At 43.7% G+C, this 18916-nt stretch overlaps 1 protein-coding gene across 8 annotated transcripts in view; it reads left to right on the forward strand.

Annotated features, from left to right (window-relative positions):
* The first annotated feature begins 804 nt into the window (after window positions 1-804).
* Window positions 805-18916, forward strand: part of nphs1 (NPHS1 adhesion molecule, nephrin) — a 42608-nt gene continuing 24496 nt past the window's right edge. For 3 of the 8 annotated variants that reach the window (XM_037075355.1, XM_037075356.1, XM_037075362.1), the window contains exons 1-3: window positions 9933-10017; window positions 10188-10382; window positions 13822-13944. In XM_037075355.1, the coding sequence (XP_036931250.1) occupies window positions 9948-10017; window positions 10188-10382; window positions 13822-13944 (388 nt within the window). In that variant the 5' untranslated portion in view covers window positions 9933-9947. Of the gene's footprint in view, window positions 927-4880; window positions 4975-8065; window positions 8207-8639; window positions 8996-9029; window positions 9141-9932; window positions 10018-10187; window positions 10383-13821; window positions 13945-18916 lie in introns of those variants that run through there. The other 5 variants (XM_037075357.1, XM_037075363.1, XM_037075361.1 and 2 more) reach the window with 5 other exon arrangements.

An 18916-nucleotide genomic window follows, 5' to 3' on the forward strand; every position in this document is an offset into this window, starting at 1 on the left:
AAATGAAAAATACATGCACGTGGAAAATAAACATGACCTTTAAGTTGTCTTGCTAGAGGAGCTTTCAGTATGTTCCACTGAGCAAATGGTGGTATTCTCCAGCCACCATTCAGTTGGAAGTATATAATTGACTAAAGGGAGACGTGTAGGGGAGGGTGAGGCAATATTTTGAAAAAAAAAAAGAAAAAAAAAAAGAAATCAAATATTCCTCCGTTGAAAGTGAATTCTTTGGCCTGTCTCTGTCTCCATCTCTGCAGCCGAGCACATCACCCCAGGAGTATTCAGTGTGGGAAATACAGTTGTGTGGATACTCCCGATGCCATTCATTATGTATGAGCGTAAATGTTACAAACTAGCAGCTGTGAAGACGTCCGTGTCGCGCCTGTATCTTTGAGGGGCTGCGCTGCTCCTTCCAACCCGGCACAGTGACATGCTAAATAATGGGATCCATGAATACTTCCCAGGAAGGAGGAAGGACGGCAGGGTAGAACGAAAACTACAGCCTTGTTCCTTTATCAGGCAACTTTATTAAGCTGTTTGAGGTAATTCAATCAATCCTGCTCAAACTGAAACAAGAGGTTCAACACTTGGACGCTGCTGTGTGGCTGTCAGACTATCAAAAACATTCTGGGATTCCTTTGAATTGCCATGGTGCTGTCATCGCTTTCTGGCGTTTATTTCCTGTTCAGGTGACCCCCTTGTCACCACCCATCACCGACGCTTTTCATATGCACACCTCCCTCCGTTCTTCAGTCTTCCGCCGCTTCCTCTCCCCCTCTCTTCATCTGTTTGCCTCTGTCTTAGACTAAGGAGTGAGAGAAGGGGGAGTCCCATTGGCATTCTTTAACATCTCCGCTGCTCACTTGTGTTCAGAGAGCCATCTGTAGATCAGGAAGACGCTCCCGAGCCTTGGCGTCACTCAACAGGTAAGCACAGCTCTCCTTCTCTCATGCAAATCCACACACCTATTCAAAGATTTGCGGTACCCCTCTCCCCACCCCCCCCTCTCTCTGTCTGCCTGCTTCACTCTCTTTCTCTCTGTGCACCCTAGGCAGGCAGATGCGCTTGAGTTGGTGGAGGTTGAAAGAAGGTTTTGCCTCTCTGTCTCTCAACTTTTTCCTGAGGAGAGCAGGTGTTTGAGTGTGTGTGTGTGTGTGTGTGTGTGTGTGTGTGTGTGTGTGTGTGTGTGTGTGTGTGTGTGTGTAGCGAAGTCAGAGTAATCCAGTAAAACTCGAAAACACTGCTAGCTGAAGGGGAAGCCGAGCACGCAAACACGCACCTCGGGTTCCTCCGAGTGCCTCGAATCTGCACCGGACATTGTCAAGCTGCCGAAACGCAAGAGCAGGTTGATGGTGAATGATTTAGCCTGTCTATCCTTGAAGCTGAGGTCTGGTCCCATCTCCCATCGTCCGGGGGTCTCAATCACACTGCTCAAAGAATGCCACGTTTTAATGCACAATCCATTGGATTTTCGGATGTGATTAGATTCTCGCTGATAATCTAATCTGCATCTGTTAGAAAACCCTCTTTATCAGCGCTTCAGTGTTAAGGCAGTAATGGCTTCACAACGCGGCTTCTCTAAGCTACAGTAATTAGACCCACAGGCAACTGGTGAGATCGGTGAGGAGTTAGGTCGGTATTAAGATGTAGGACCACGTCTGAACTGGGCGGCTGTGCGGAGGTTGAAACTTCATTTTCTGCACATTGACTGATTTCATGGGGTTTCACGTTAAATTGGCCCAGGATCGAGTGTATTGAGTCGTTTGATGATGTTATGAAAGACGCCATTAAAAAAAGAAAATCTACCTGTCGGGGTCACGCTGAATGGTTCAGCTACCTCTAATGCCCTTGCGGGGAGAGTGGCGGCCTTGTCTCTGAAAGCGAATCAAATTTCAAATCAAACGTCCCTAATTTGCATTTGTAAGAAGCTGGGGAGGAACAAGGGCGAAGAAAAGAGAGAAAAACCTGTGGCACCGAGTGCCGCTGTGAAATATGGGGGTTTTCTTATATTTGAGGACAAATTAAATTGCCATTCAGTCTGGCATTTATCTAATTTTACATTTCGAACGGCTGCTAAATGGCACATCACATTTATGCTGCAAATGCTGCGACATATCAGGTTCTTCATTCAAGGAAAAATAAACGTGTTTCAGCAACATTCTTGCGACTGTCTGTATTTTTTAAAGCATTTGGGGTTGTTGTTTGCTTAACTAATGGGAATGTGGGGAGGTCAGGCAGGTTGTGTATGCCTTCAGCGAGAGAATGAAAATGGTGACTCATGAGCCTTTCCGTACCGGGTGACCCCCCCCCCCCCCCCCTTTTTTTTTTTTTGCAGGGGATACCTGCTGTTTGAGCTCTAAATCCCCAAGGTACAAATTAAATGTGGTCTTTTTTTTTTTTTCATTGTACTAGACAAATGAAAGAAATCCAGCTCTTCTTCTTTCCAGTGGATGGATGACTGTAAATTCCAAAGCCTCTGAGACAAAAGTGTCATCATTATGCAGACTATAATGATTGTGGCTGTGTTTACCAACATGAAGCATTAATGGAGACAAAGAGAAGATGGGCACTTTTAACCTCAGAAAAAGATTTTCTATTCATTGAAGAGGGGAAGTAATTGCCCTTGTGTGTTCAAAGAGTATACTGGGGGCTCTGAAATACACAAATGTTTTGCGAGCGAAAAAAAAAAATAATTGAGTGTGAGTTAATTCTTATCAAAGCCTGTTGGAGTGCAACTAATCGACTGAGGGGAGATGCGTCAAAGAGCTGTTGCCTTCAATTCATTTTGTCTATTCAGATGAGAAAATATTTAGTTTTCAATTAAGTAAATCACTATTATTTGTTCCACTCCTGCAGCAGATAAATTGAAGTGATTACAAACTGACTTAAAATCCACAGAGGGCTCTTCCAGGTCAAAAAGAGTATTGGATGCAGTGGCTGCAGACCCACAGCACGGCCTGCTGATTAAATTCTAAACTGAAACCTTCACAGCAACAGAATGGCGAGACCCTCTGTTGCTCACACTTTTATACACACATGTACACATCAAAAAATGACCTGAGAAATACTAATACTGTATTAGCTGCATGACTTTGTTGATCTACCTTCCATAATGTGAAGCTCTCATTTACATCAGGAAACAAGCAAACATTTACAATACAATACTGCTAGGGTATGGTAAGGTGAGGCAACTAAAACACTCAAGGTTACAAGACATCCACATATTGTACAATGTCTGACACTGACTCAAGAGCTTCTGCCTTGACACTAATTGTAAACATAGGTTGCTGATAGCTTTTGTTATTACAATGTGCAATGCTGTCATTCGAGAGGGGCTGTCCTCTATTCACTCCAAGATCCATATTTCATATCCTGCTTTTTCATGAAGCAAATGGTTTCCATTCATTTAAAGCTGCAGTGTAAGACATTGTAAGAATTGGCCATTGAGTTCATACTCAAAACTAGAAGGGGCCAGCATCTCACCAGAGTCACCGCTAAATGACGGTTAACTATAGCTGTCATCTGCTAGTTGGCTGGGAGCAGCTGGGGAGTGTTGATGGTGACGGACCGGCTATAGCTGGTTAGAGCGCTATATTCTGTAGATGGCTTTCCAACAGTATGGGGAGGGCATAACATCAAAACTAGTACTTCTTTACATTCTGTTGAGCATTTTAGTTAAATTTTAAACGAAAATCTGTTACCTTCGAGCCAACGACTTCACACACTGCTGATTAAGCCCATCACCACTGGATAAATCTCTGTATTTCGTAGCAGGTGTAAAATGTTAGAACCAGCATGGCCAGCATATCACCTAACTGGTAAATGTAGTGGCCATTTGCTAGTTAGCTCAGTTAGCTGCACAGCGAGCGATCCTCAAAGTAAAGGTACATCTATAATATCAATGTTAGCAAGACATGTGGATTATATGGGAAAGTATTAATTATCAGGGCTTAAAGATGTCAGGTGTACAGATCAATTATAGTGCCAACTGTTATTAGATGATGGACCACATTAGATGGTAAATTAATAATTAGTAGGGGTTTGTTTTATGTCAACTGGTGCAGAGCTGAAGTGGGCAGTGATCCCAGAGAGAGATGGATAACAAGCAGATACCTGTGGTTCCATAAGCACAGCAGCCGCATTTGTGTAATCGCTCCCACTACCAGAGGGGGGTGACAAAAGCTCTGCAGTGCGGGTCTAAAAATCGATGTTTAAGTTTTGTCTTTTTGACCTTTTTTCGGGACACTCGGGAGCTCATACCTGCTCTGTTCATCACTTCCTTGGCTGATCCTGAATAACTGTGGTAGGAGAAGCAGAAAAGAGGCCATGCAGATGTCTTCATAACAACTTACCACAAATTCAAATGTACAGTCCCGAGGGCATTGTGCAGCCCTTGTGACTCATCAGGAGACTAAAACCAACCAAACCGCCCAAACACAGAAAGCTCTTCAACATTCACTGCCCATCTAAAACACAGATTATGCACGTGAGACTGATTTCATATGTATCACTCTGATTGTGATTTGACGGTTATAAATACTTGTAAGGTGCCTCGCAGCTGTTTGATTGATCAATCGATGGATTCATGTAAAACGTCTGCTGTACGCAAGAGCTTGTGACTTCAGCCGAAGCGAACAGTAAATCGTACCACAAACACAAGCTATACTATGTTGTCAGAAAGTCGAACCTTGAAAATAACCACGGAAATGTAAACATGAAAAGACTTGTTTTAATTTAGTAGCTTCGCTGCTGGACATAATAGAAAAATGCTTCCCAGAAGAACACACCTACTATATTCACCTTGTGGTTGTCACATAGTTTATGTTTGTGTTTATTTCATACAGTGTCTTTTTTTTTTTCTTTCTCCATCGTCATTCCAGGATTGTCGAAGGTCAGGTGTCAGTGGTGAAATGGACTTGTTGTCAGCATGGATTGCGTCTACTTCAGCTCTACCCTTTCTCTGTCTCATCTGGGGTAAGGGAATCAAATGTCACCACGGTGCTATCATTACAGTAACCGTGGCCTTTTCAAGTCCCATATGTGTTCAGGCCTTTCAGCAGCGGGGACCTTGACTTTACTAAAGCCTTAATTGAATAACGCCACACAGGTTTAGAGTGATGAATGCACAGTAAATGTTGAACAGTTAACCTGCTCAATCTCATACTATGAAAATCCTGTTTAAGACACTAGCTGTTCCCGCAGTATCAGGCTTAACTTGGCATCTGTTAACCTTTCTCCTTTCACTTTTTCCTTAGTAACATCTGAGCAAGTCACAGAACAGCTAGCAAATAGTCACCTGGAGAGAGCCATAACCTCACTTTCAATGGTCGTTGCAAAATAGAAACTGCATGTATAGAATCACCCATCGAAACTGATAGATACTGCTTAAAAAGTTTGGTGACTTTGGTCACCAGCTCGCTCACTTAGTAGAGCTGTCCTATGAAATACAGGTACATTAGCCACAAAAATCATTTGGGCGAATTTGCCCCAAAAAGGTTAAAACATTTTCCCCCACATGTTAGCCTATATTTCTGCTATGATTTCAGATCTTTTTCCAGAGTGGTGTGACCAACCACAACAGGTTTATATATGCAATGCGTAAGAATCAACCCCCTGTTAAATTCATACTCCCAGCTGCTGTACTAACTGTATTCTGTGTAAACATCCATGACTGTAAATACGGTTAGCTTGCTGGCTTTGTTAGCTGTGCAGCAAGCTAGACTGCAAAGGGAGTTTTGGTGTTTACACAGCTTTGATATAAAGATTGGGGGCAGTTATTTCTTCGCATTCTGTTGATCATTTTCAGGAAAGTTTGAGTGCTTTCAACTAAAATCCCAGTTTCCCAGTTAGGCTGTTATAAAGCAGATGATTTCGCTATATCTGGAATTATGGACTTTTCTATTCAAAATTCTTTAAGACGTTTGTCTCCTCTTTAATTGCCTCTCTGACAGGACCAACTACTAACATTATTATTGTTACCTGCCTCTTAGTCAATAGGATATCAGCAGATACATTTTTTTCACTCAACCAGCAGCATTTCACATACCATTCTCCCTATTAACAACCTCATACAATATAAAGGAACATTTTACTAACCAGTGTATTCATGGAAACAGGGACCTCAGTCGAAAGCTGCTCAAATCGTAGCATGACCATCAGGTTATTCGATGTGACTGTGTTGGCTTTTCTACCAGCAGTTGTTGTATTGCCTGGCTTAGCTCAAGGTAAATCTATCCAATATGAGCCGCCTGGTGGTGTGCATGTTTACCTTGACGGATTTAATACACTTGGTATGTTCTTTCCATTTTCACCCCTGACACCGAATAGTCTCTACAGAAATAAATAACGCCAACATAATTTCACTTCTCCGATCGGTATTATGTGCACAGCCTCACTAGTCTCCATGGTGATTACCACAATTACTTCCAGTTCATGGAGCTCATGAAACATAACCTTAAGTCAGTAGACAATATAGAGGACAACATGATGTTAATGACTTATACTGCTACCCTAATGACAGGAGGGGAAGATTCAGTTCTGAACAAACAACAGACAGATAAACACGTTTTTGATAATATTTGAATACGAGGTGCTTTCTGTGGTGTGAGATGGCAAAAATGAATGCAGAAATAAGGGCTGGGAAGTGTGCATGTATAATTGCAGACATCCACTCTTGAATAAGGAATGCAGATCAATATTTGATGGCAGACACTCTGACAGGTTACAGCAGGAAAGCACAGGTGTAATTAATAACATTAATTAATGATAGCTGCATTCTGTTTAGGCGTTTGCAGTTCCAGCGCATGCAGGGAATCTGCACGCTTGCGTCCTGGAATGGCTCGCCAAGGCACTGGACCGGAAGTGAGCAGTCATTCATGTTATTGCTTGTTTACATGTGTGAAACATTGGGTCAAAGTGTTTATCATTAAAATACGCCCGCTTCCCCCTCCCTTTACAACTGTATGGGTCAAATACTTGTAATGTGACAGGGGACACTTGCAGCAACAAAGTCACAGAGAATTATCACCTCCCTTGGCTTTACTTGCCCAAAAAAAGGCTAATTATAATAATACATTTCTTAAGATTAAACAAAAAGACATCAAAAAAACTCATATAACGCTTTATTTCAAATGGCTGTTTGGTTCAAAGACATCATCACTGGCAGCAGCAAAAAAGTCTATTGATGATGTATTAACTTCTTTTATTATGTTTGCGAGACAACCATTGAAATGTTTATCTGTGACATAAAATGTAAGCCAAATGTATCTGTAGCACAAACAGAAAGGAGTGATATAGTTAACTATACCAATTAAAAGGGTTACGTAACGTTCACATCTGAAAGGATGCTGTTGTCACCCTTTTTTTGGTAAAAAAAACAAAAAAACAAACAAACAAAAAAAACAACTTAATTGAATTTGTAAAAGCTAACGTTGATTCCAAACAGATGCCAGTGTCTTGACTTTTGGCTCACACAAGTAAAAATGCGAAGCTAACGTCATCAGCCTAGTTATCTCCAACATCAACAGCTAGCTATTTCTTCAAAGACGTCGGTGATGTTTTGTTGTCCATGGAAGGTTCAACTTCTTCACTGCAGGCTGCAGATGCAGATGACTACAGATGAGCTAATGTTAGCTGTGGCTGCTGCCAGGGACTTAGCTTCCAGGCTATCAAACACACTGGGCCTACACTCTTCAGCTTTTGGATACTGTACATTTTGGGACCAGGTGTTAAAGTGAAACTCTCCCCAAAAAGCAACTAAGGCTTTTGAATTTAAGTCAAACCTTCATATAAAAATATAATTACGACGAAAGAGGAACCTTTAAGATTTACCATAGTTTTGGTTTTGGGCAAGCTAATTTCCAATGGGGTGCAGGGGCAATTTTATGCTAGCATCAAAATCGCTATTTTTAAAACACTAAGAAGGCTCGACACAACATGAAACTTTGCTCGTATGATCAACAGAGTTTCTACACATGAACACGTACATTGAGAACATTGTTTGTGTACACAGAGTTTACTATAAAAGAAGGTTTCTGAAGGACTCATGGATGCTGTTGCACCTCAGGCATACCACCATCATGGCAGACATAAGGTGCCGATCAGGAGAGTAATGGACCGCTCCTCAAGCCTGCCTGTTAGATCGCACTCAGGGATCGACACTTTTTGTCTGCCATGACAATGGCGCATCGGAGATGCAGCTACTAATGTGAGCTGTCCAAAAACTTTATTTTTAGTAAACTCTGTGTACACACTGTTCTCAATGCTCGTCTTCATGCATAGAGACCCTGATGACACTACGTGCATGGTTTCATGTTGTGTTGAGCCTTCTTAGTGTTTTAAAAATAGTGATTTTGATGCTAGCGCAAAAGTGCCTGGAGCACTCCCATTGAAAATGAGTTTGCCCAGAAACGAAATTCCGGTAAATCTTAAAAGTGCCCCTTTCGTCGTAATTATGCTTTTACACGAGGGTTTGACATATATTCAATCACAAATAAAGCCTCAGTTGTTTTTTGGCGAGAGTTTCACTTTAAGATGTTAACCTTGTCATTTCGCTGAACAAATATTGCGTTGACCACACTGCAGCACCTTGTCGTTGTTAGTCCATCTGCAATGGCAAGTGTTGACCAGTGTTGTCTGCTTCAAATTCTGAAAAGTTTTGAAAAGTCCATGCTTGCGACCGCTTTCAACCTGCGGTTGCCCCCCGACTCACTGTGGCGTCACAGTGCGCTAGCTTGACTGTAGCAAATTAAAAAGCCACTGCCGCGCTAAACCAAACGCTGTCTGCACGTAGTCTAACGCTTTGGCTTAGTTTTCCACAAACCGTTATCTTAAATTTTTAACAAATTCGTGTCAAGTCAGCTGCTGTCCTGCTGTCAGACACCAGGTCTCTCCAGCCCTTTTCTCATTAAGTTGCTCTCTCACCCTGCAGCGCGCTAACGTACCAAAATGTGACACAGGTTGATTCAACGTGAGTCTGTCGTGCCGACATAATACGGTCAGTACCCTACCCGCTTGCTAATGTTAGCCAGCACTATCTACTGCTGAGCTATTTCATCCTGGGAGATTGTGTTGTTTTCCTCATTCAAAGGTTACGCACTCACTTCAGCACATGCAAAGCCGCGTCTTATCTCTACATTTCGGTATGGTATTTAGTATCTCTGTATATCTGAATAATACAGTGATGCTATATCTGCAGCCACTGTAGATCACTGTTGAGTATTCATTTATGTAAACTGTATGCTAATGTGCCTCTGTGTTTGGTTGTTTGTATGCATCCTGTGTAATGGCCAATCTTGCCCTTCATATTTGACGTGAGGTGACTGGTTCAGCCTTGATCTGAGAGCTCTGCCTCTCACTCATGTTGTCAGACGCAACAGAGCATGCACTTCACAAACAACTTGGTCATTGCTTCAATGAAGGTCAAGATTCAAACAGCCATGGCGGAATCGGGCTGGCTTCTCTGTGGGGCATTGTTTAAATGAGATTCACACCTTGAGATTAGGCATTAATTGGGGTACGCAGTTGCATCTGACTCGAACTTGAACTGAATTTATTCATAAACCTCCATGTTTGATAATCATATAATCCTAGCCCGGGTGTTAGTAGCCCGTGGGTGGTCTGAATTAAGGTTACCTTTCCTGACTCAAGTGCACTGCGCCACAGAATGTCACCCAAGAGCCGGGTTGAAGGATGGCCAACCCCACCTATGCCAAACAAGGGGGATTAAAGTGATAATCATTACTCTTCCCAGGAGGAATTAGCTGGTGGGACATCGACATTGAAGAAAAACCGCAGGTGAACGAGGTCCCTGATACCCCATGCTTTCCTCCTCCTCCCAATACCCTATCTGCATGGCCGAGGGGGGATTTAATTCGCAGTAATTACTTTATTGACTCATTTTCAGGGCCGTATCACTGCAGTTTCCCATCAATAAAACATATGCCAGGATGAATAATGTGGCCAGACACTGCAGGGCGCCTTCTCAGACAAAAGACCACAAGACTGCATCCCTGTGGTGTATGTTTATGTCATGCTCCCTGTGCTCCTTTTATTTCCTCCATCGCACTCCTCAGACCCACACAGCCCTTGTTCTTCTCCTCCCCTCTACATTAAATCCCATCACATCCCCTTCCTGGCTCCACCATTCCACTCTGAGTCCTCTCCTCCTTCTCCTTTTATGTCTCCAGGCACGCATGCCCAGCAGGCGTTCAGGACTGAGCCCAGGAACCTCACTGTGGGGATGGGAGCCACAGCTGTGTTGAGGTGTGAGGTGCTGCGGGCCTCGGGGACTGTGCAGTGGGTGAAAGATGGCCTCCTCCTGGGACCTGAGAGAAGCCTGCCAGGCTTTGAACGCTACAGCATGATTGGAAACCCCAAGAGAGGTAAACAGGGACACTCTGGGAATAAGGTCTCCAGCCTATTGGGCTCTGATGGACCTATTCGTGCTACATAGATGAACTTGTTTGATAAAAGCGTCGCTAAAAGACACCGTGATTTATTCTCACGCATCGCCTACGGTTGAATGAGGCTTTCAGTTTGACAGTTTGGCAGAAAATATATTAAAAAAAAAAAAAATCTGGTGGAAACGATCAACTCAACTCAACAGGAGATGCAGTTGAGCAGAGAGAGATTTTTTTTTTTTTTTTAAACTGCCTTCAAGGTAAGATGAACAACTATGATGTGGAAAGGATAAATTAAAAACTTTTCCTGTGAAATGCAGGTCATATTGTATTTAATTATGGAGTGCTGCTGTCAGTGGTGTTGGCTACTCTAAAAGTAAATGAGATTATGTTGTTGCTATAGCTTCGAAAGTGTCGTAATAAAGCAACACCGACATTACAAGAACCTTATGGCACAGTAGCTCTCGATGCAGGGAGCATCTGGGACCGGGGAGGTGATGTGATCGTTAACAGCCTCTCACTCGTCCCCCTCACTGTCACTCACATGTAAAGGCAGGAAAAAAAATAAATAAATGAAAGCAACAGAGTGTCAGCAAATCAGTGGAATGTGGCAGGGAATAAAGTGTGTTGCAGAATCTGCACCACAGTCTATAAAAAGTAATAGCCAATTAGAAGACAATCCCTTGTAAGAGAAGAGCATCTGTTCCTGATCAGCCCGCAACTCGACAAGCCGCACTTCACCGTTTCGCAGTGTGGGAGACCGCCAGCGACACATAAACACTGAGACATGCATAGATGCCCGCGCGCACATCGTCCATGCTAATAATGCAGAGAGTTTACATGAAAAGCAAAAGCGCAAATCACTGAAAAAGTTGTTTGTCAGTTGATTGGTTGTCAGCGAGCAAATTATGAGAAGTGTAACACAAGTTGAGGCATCTTTTTACACCAGCTACTACTAAATAAGAAAACCTACTTCCGAAACCTAAGGAAAACAAACACACACAAGCTGTCAAACACTCCAACATACACTCATGAATAAAATGGCCATCAGCGCAGGTACACTTTATCAGGAAAAGCAACTGCAGACTGATGTATGCAATCACTTTACGCTGCACGGAAAAAGCAAAATCATTTATGATGACACTTGACTGCACTTGATACACCACCAGTTCCCACTGATTGTCACCATCAGTGATGTTTATTGACGCTTAAGAAAGCCGGAAATCACACACCCACAGGAGAGCACCAGCATTGATTTCAGCATGCACTTGCAGCAGATGCAGCACCCTCAGTTTACCCCCCAAACCAGTGCGATAATGTAAATGTGTATGGACGTGAGCCCAGATCTGGGATTTCATGCGTTTGTGCGCAACAATGTGCATTGTAAAGACAAACACACAGCAGAGCAGATAAAACAGCTTGTTCAAGGCAGCAAAGCATTAAATGAGAATTTATTTTCAGTGATTGGTCCACAAGGTGCAATTTGATTGTAGCACATGGCATGCAGCCAGTCAATCAGGCAAAATTCAATTATGAATGAACACTCATGCTCACATGACATCACATACACAGCTTTATACAAGTTTTGCATCTTTTTTTTCCTAAATTGATAACTATTATCAGCATCAAACTTTTATACATTTGTGAACGAAAGTCACGCATGAATGTCAACTTGACCGCTTGCCGATGTTTCTTGTTTGTGGCATGTTGGCGACAGTAGAACGTCTTTGCAAATTAATGCTGTCTACAGGCTAAATGAAAGTTGTAGGCTATCAAGAAAAAGATGTGATAATAGACCCTTCAGCTGGTTAGCACCTGTCATAATGTATGGATGCTTTGGCTCTTGATTGAGAAACAGTTCAGCCTTCATTTTTATATCAAATCAGTTTGTACAAGGTGTAATAGATTGGCACTAGCAAACTGGATGATGTAAAAAACTGGAACTTTCTGGACTAAACTGGTGGAATGCTGTTATATGCTGTTATATAAAAATAAATGTTAGCTAAGTATGTCCCTTCAAAGCCACAGATAAGTTAATTCTGTATTTCTGTCTTGTCGCAGTGCCGTGCTTATTCTTTGCTAAGGTTTAGATACAAAGACCACATGGTGAGGGTCAGGAAAACATCAGGGTTTGGCTTAAAATACCTGTTTTTGTGGCACGTCTTGGAGCGAATTGGAGGCTTGGTAGTATCTGTGGTTTGCCGAAACTTTGACTGCTAAATTGGGCCAATTGGGCTGTTCTTCTTCCCCATCCCTTTGCTATGGGACTGGCCTTTTCCAATTACATAACAGTATGTGTTTCCAGCTTTAGGGCCTATACACAAATGCAGATTTGCAGAGGAGAGAACACACTATATATAATATGCGCTGCAGGCATAATGGCGATGCAGATATACTGTATCCCAAAAATTCTGAAGGCCCTAGCTGAAATAAATACAGGGTAATGGACAAATAAGCAAATCTCGTAGCAGCCATCCGACATCGCCCCTACCATAAATACACTCTTTCTGCAACTTGATTGCACTATTTGTGAGTAATTTCAGGAAAGAGGAATATGATTAATAACTTCAATGTCTCTCCCTCCCTGCACTCAATGATAACTTAGATGTGAAAATTGCTTCTGGTTGGTGTTAATTATCTTGCCAGCTTACTTGACACATGCATTTTTAGGCCTGGGCGGTTGTCAGACCAAGATACTATTTTGCACATGTTAGTAGGCTCCGAGCCAGAGAATCAGGAGCTGGAAAACCAACACTGAACATCATCTAATCCCCACAGGTTATGGCAATGCATCAAACAAATCAAGCCCTGTTGGCGTACCAGACTATCAGAAGGGAGACAGAGAGAGGAGGATTCTGCCTGGCATCAATTAATAGACAGTTTACTCAGTCAGCGTTGTGAATCCGAGATTGGATTTCATTTACCATACTGGAAATTCATTCTGAAACAAAATGCCTCTGCTATGAGTATAGACAACCGCTTGCATGTCAATGGAAATGCCTGCAGCAGGAGGTTCTCGGCGAGTGAGATGTTTCCATTTTACAGAAATACGAAAATAGTCTATTTATAATCAAATCAAACAGCCATACGTCAGCAGTGGAGAATATTACCGCGCTGAATTGAAATGCCAGGCTGTCATTGTACAAATTGCTTTTATTGTTAATTTTCCCATTTCCCAAGTTGGAAATTGCCTATAATTCAGACACTCTGAAATCAACACAGAAGTAACAGGGCCTGCAGGAGGTACTTATCGATATACACGCCACAACTCTGAACAGCGAGTGTTGTATTCAGCGGGGTGTGAACAAGTAAACTAAATGAATCCCTCCTCTTTCTAATTATATACATGTATTTAGTGAGCACATCCTTATCGCGACATAATGTGTCACAGACGTAATTAATCTCTGCTTCTCTATTCCAGGGCAGTATCATCTTCAGATTGCAAAAGCCCAACTGGAGGATGACGCCCCGTACGAGTGTCAGGCGGGTCGCTCTGAGGACAGCGAAGCAATCATTTCCAGCACAGCCTGGGTCAGCGTGCAAAGTGAGCTTTGTGTCTCATAAACGTGTATTTTTTTTTTTTTTTCTTTTGGGTCGGAGAGTAACAAAACAGTGTGGCACAGTGAGCATCCTCAGTACTCCAGTAACACACACAACCTCTTGACCGGTAATCAGCATATAAAGAGCTGTTAAATATTCATTTCTATTGATAAAGACTTTCAATTTGCTTAACATAAGGCAGTCGCACACTTGAGCACAGGGACTAAAATTGAAAGTGTCCTTGGCACTGTAGAGCTCAGCGGTTTCCTTCAAGCGCAAATCACATTTGAAGCATGCATGAACCATGAAGAAAGTCACAATTTTCCCAACTTTTTCGGACCGTATTTATTCCTTTAACAAGCACTGTGTCATCCCCCACCATGTTCCAGTAGGTCTGTGGCTCTAACCAGCAGCTGCACAATATAAAGCATCGGCAGAGCCTGGATTCCCCCGGCAGCCTCGGGGTGATCCATGTCTCTGCCTCGCACAGGAATAAATTATAACAGGAGTGATTGAAAAGTTCCTACTCAGACATGTGCTGGAAAAGATGTAATTGTGCGACTACATTGGACCACCTGTTGTTGCTCTATAACAACCGGTATCTCACTCTCCCTTGCCCTTCTTGCTTGTGGGAGCAAGCCCATATGTGGCAAGGAAAGGACTCTAAAAGAACCTTTCTTCTCCAGGCGCACTTCATTTACTTACATCCCCCTCCCCATTCTCGCCGCTGCACATTTTCTCCCTCTCTCCCTCGCTTTCAGGCTTTTCTCTTTGGTGACCATGGAGAGGGTTTTTTTTTTTTTTTTTTTTTTTTACGAGGGGAGGGAGTGTTGCCGGGGCAATTCTAGCCGCCTCACTCTCCTCTGGGAAGAAAGCAGGTTTTTCTGACATCAATGGGTCGGTGGGAGGGACGGCGGGTGGTGTGGGGTAGGAAGAGGCATAGACCGCAGACGTCTCCTTTGAATGGTTGCGTTCTGCTCTACACTGCAGCATACTCATGTCCTACAGCAGGCCTACACCTGCAGCCGCAGCAGGCTTGACTCCCACATTTATCACATCTGAGAAAGGCGATTGCGTGTGCGCCCACATGCACAAAGTCGACACAAATTGCTTTCGGCTTTGTCGAGAAAGGTCAAAATGTGTGGGAATTATGTTCGTGTTGCATCAGGCAGTTGCTGGTAGTCTTATTTACCATGACTGTAACCTACTGCTGCCCTGTGATCCTCACATCTGAATCCTCCCCGCGTGTCTCAGCTGGTGTTTTTGTCCGGCGTTTGGGGAACACTATCCAGCTGTTGACCGATTGAGATGGACATTTGCAGCTGTGCAGTTGCAAAGGGCAAAGAGTGCGGCGACTGACTTAAAAAGCACTCCGCAGCCTTGGTCCTAAAGGGTCATTTGTTCCACACCACCAACTCAACTGATTCAAAATACGTGACTAATCTGGGGCTTTATAATGAGCTGATGAATTCAATCTCCTGTTAGTGCTGAACTGGGACTGGAAACTGTGCATCCTTTTGAAGAGCACTGTCTCTGATGAGTTCCCCACGGACTTCTCCATCACTGAACTACAGCTCCCAAGGCCCCACACCCCTGGCCAGTCAGCCGTGGCCATATCCCATCAAGCCCTGCATCAAATCAAAACACTATAAACTCTTTACGAGGGAGATACAGTGGAAGGGGGGGAGAGATGGGAGGGATGTGAAAACAAAACAGCGATTGCTGGTCAAATAATTGGATTCTTGGGTCAGAGGGAGTGCTATCATGACTGGCTAATTCAAGATGGATCACCACAGGCAGTGAGTAGCGGAGATGGGGGGAAAAAATGTCAATAAGCCCCATCCACGGGCTTACAAAGAGATGTTTTCAAGACATTTCCATTGGTGCAACATAACTCCTGTGTGTTTTTGCCTTCCTGCGGAGCTTAGATAGGGGATTACTGCAATAGGCAGATCAAGTGGCAGTGAGTAATCCATGACAATAACAACCTCTACCCCCTCCCCTGAAACCCCCTCCTCTGCTAAAACTTACCCCGCACTGTGCCCGTCACATACCTGACACATCCTGTGTCTCGGTTTATACCATTAGCCTTAGCATTTAATCCTATTAATGAACAACTCTCTCCCCTCGCCGCGTTGCACGCCGGTACAGATGCCTCCTGCAAACGTTCAAAACAGTCATTTGATGTGTTCTGGTTTTAGACTGTGTTACTCATTCAGTTGCCATAGCTGGGTCTTAGAGAGATATGTGTGTGTGAGAGAGTGTGCCCATGTGTGTAAGCTTATTATCAGTGTTGGTTGGAGGTTAGAGGACATTTTGGGAACCAGGGCTATGGTGAGGTTTTTCTGCGGTAGCTAATGAGTTTAGCACTTGAAGAGTATATAATGAGCCTTCATTTTATGATTCCCTGTTATGAATAATGGAACAACTTATAAATGGGGGCACAAGCAACGTTGAACATGGTGACTTTATTCATCTTCGTTTGCGGGAAAGTTCTGACAGTTGCCCAAGATATAACCCCCATCAGAGGACGGTGTGTTGTACTGTACGCTGGTGTGCACATCACAGTGCCGGACTGGTGTTACAGTGTCAGGGTCTGTACAATTACCAAATGAGGCTCTGCTAAATGGTAAATGAGACACTAAAGGGACAACTGAGATGTTCTGTTTCTCTGCTGTACTTACATATTTACCTTCCAGTCAGTTCGGGCCTCGCATGTGTGTGAAATATTTTCCTGATAATGGAGACGCAGAAGTGGAGAGGGAGACGGAGCTGAAAAAGAGTGCTGTTTTAGAGGCTTTTCATTGCCAGAGATCACACACCTGAGACCCACAACGTGTGTGTGAATGTGTTTTCATGCACACGCGAGTATAAAAATACATCCACGTGCATGTGCGTGGATGTGGATTCAGCCAATCGTTGTCTTCCACAGATAAAAACCGATGAGTTGTGTCTGTCTGGTGTTGAGAAGTCTGATCTTCCACTCTCCATTATTTCCTTAATTCAGCATAATAAGCTTTTAAGAGACTGTTTTATCCTCTGGGCCTCCTCCAATGTTTGCCGGAGAATCAGTATCACATGTTACCACGCGCACGCACTGGCGCCTGTTTTTGAGAGCGAAGTGAGATGAATGTAGCCTCAGCCCGCGCTCGCTCGCCTGTGTCGCCGTGTTATTTTGTGCGTGCAAATCTGCATGCGCTGTAGACTCTGCAGAGTTCATCTTTGGGTGTTTGTGTGCAATGGGGAGAGCGAAGGGAGCGCGTGTGCGTCTGTATGTGAATGAGAGAGAAAGATAGGTGGAAAGAGCTGCTTATGCATATTGATGTGTGTCTGCTAATCTGCTTCTTATCTGCCTTATCCATCCATCCGTCTGTATTTGTCTAATGAATCGAATTTTGCGGCTCACTGTTCCTCGTCTGAGCGTCGGGAGCGAGTCTTTGCATGCCTATCTATTTTTATGTTCATATACAGGTATGTACCTTAATAAGAGAGATGGGGCTTGAAAGCAGAGAGACAGAGAAAGAGAGAGAGAGGGGAAATAAAAAAAAATAAAAGAAAATGCTGACAGCAGAGTAGACAAAGAAGGGGCACAAGGAGTTAATTAAGAGAACAGCTTGTTTGTCTGTCTGTGCTTTGCTCTGAGTGCATGTCTGGTAAATTGAATAGGATGTGTGTGTTTTGTTGTCGTCCGCATGTTCCTCCACATTTGTACAAATGTTCATCCTGACTGGGCTGATTGGGTCACGTGGTTTGCAGATGTGATGGATGACAAGCTGTAATTCCCAGTCCAAGCTGGAAGACACCTTCAGGCCCCCCCCCCCCCCACGCTTCTGCAGTTTAACTGCAGTGGTCAAGAAGGATAGTGTGGGGAAAAGAGGGGGGTGGGAGAGGGGCCCGGGCTGCTGGAAAGGGATGATGGAGTGGATGAGAGATAAGAGGAACAGGCCAGCATGTGCGAGCGAGGGGGGAAAAATTAGATACCTGCCTGCCTCATTTGCGAACATATCATTATTCTTATTTTAGGATTTGTTAGGCTGCCAGCCTCTCCTCGAGCACAACAAGTGGCGCGCCTATGTGAATCGTGTGGGCCTGAGTAGATTGAGAGTGCAGGGGCTGTCAATAGATGCATGGCCCAGTCATCTTCTCTGGGAAGGGGGGGGGGGGGATAAAAAACAAACAAATGCATCTCATTATTGCAGCGCGCGCCTCTGCAGTGCTCTGGGTAACCCATCACAGTCCACACAGATTCAATTGCTTCTTTTAAATCAGTTTGAAGCTGCAGCCACATCTCATCTGTCTCAATAGCAGACTGGAGCCAGTGGGCGACTCTGCACACAGCAACAGCTCCTCCTAGTGGCCAGGCGCAGATTGCAACGTGCCAAAGGAGATGGAGAGGAGCTGAATGGGCTGGCTGGCGAGGCTGCTTGAGGTCCACCGTTTTTTTGTTTTTTTTTATTACCCACACATTAACTGTGGGTTTATCTCAGATATTCAACAGCAGCCAACTACCTGCCCCCGCAGCCCGCCGCACACTCACTTTTCATTCTTGCCGTGTCTCTTTACGTCTCCTCCAGAGGCTTTCATGTCTCCCTCACACACACGTATCAATCCTGTACTAGCAGACTCCCCGTTCTGTTTCTGAACTCAGGCAGCCTTTTGCACTTGATCTTTGATGAAAGGAAAACAACCTTAAACATGGATTCTAATTCTATGGGCTCATCTACTCTCTTAAAGCTGGCACAATGAGCGTTCAGGTTTCTGTGGCGCGTGCATGACTGATAAACTGATAGTCTAGCCTAAGAACGGCTCACAGATCTGCAGCAATCTCTTTGATGATTAGTTGGTGACAGATTTACTCAATTTCCTGCCAAACAATTTTCGGTCCCTTGTGTTAAAAGCTGTTTTTTGTTTTTGTTTTTTTTTTCCTTTCCTGGAATTTCCTATTTATGGTCAGATAAAAGGATTGTAGAGTAGAA

Source organism: Acanthopagrus latus, chromosome 17 (genome assembly GCF_904848185.1).
Source record: "Acanthopagrus latus isolate v.2019 chromosome 17, fAcaLat1.1, whole genome shotgun sequence".
NCBI lineage: Eukaryota > Metazoa > Chordata > Actinopteri > Spariformes > Sparidae > Acanthopagrus > Acanthopagrus latus.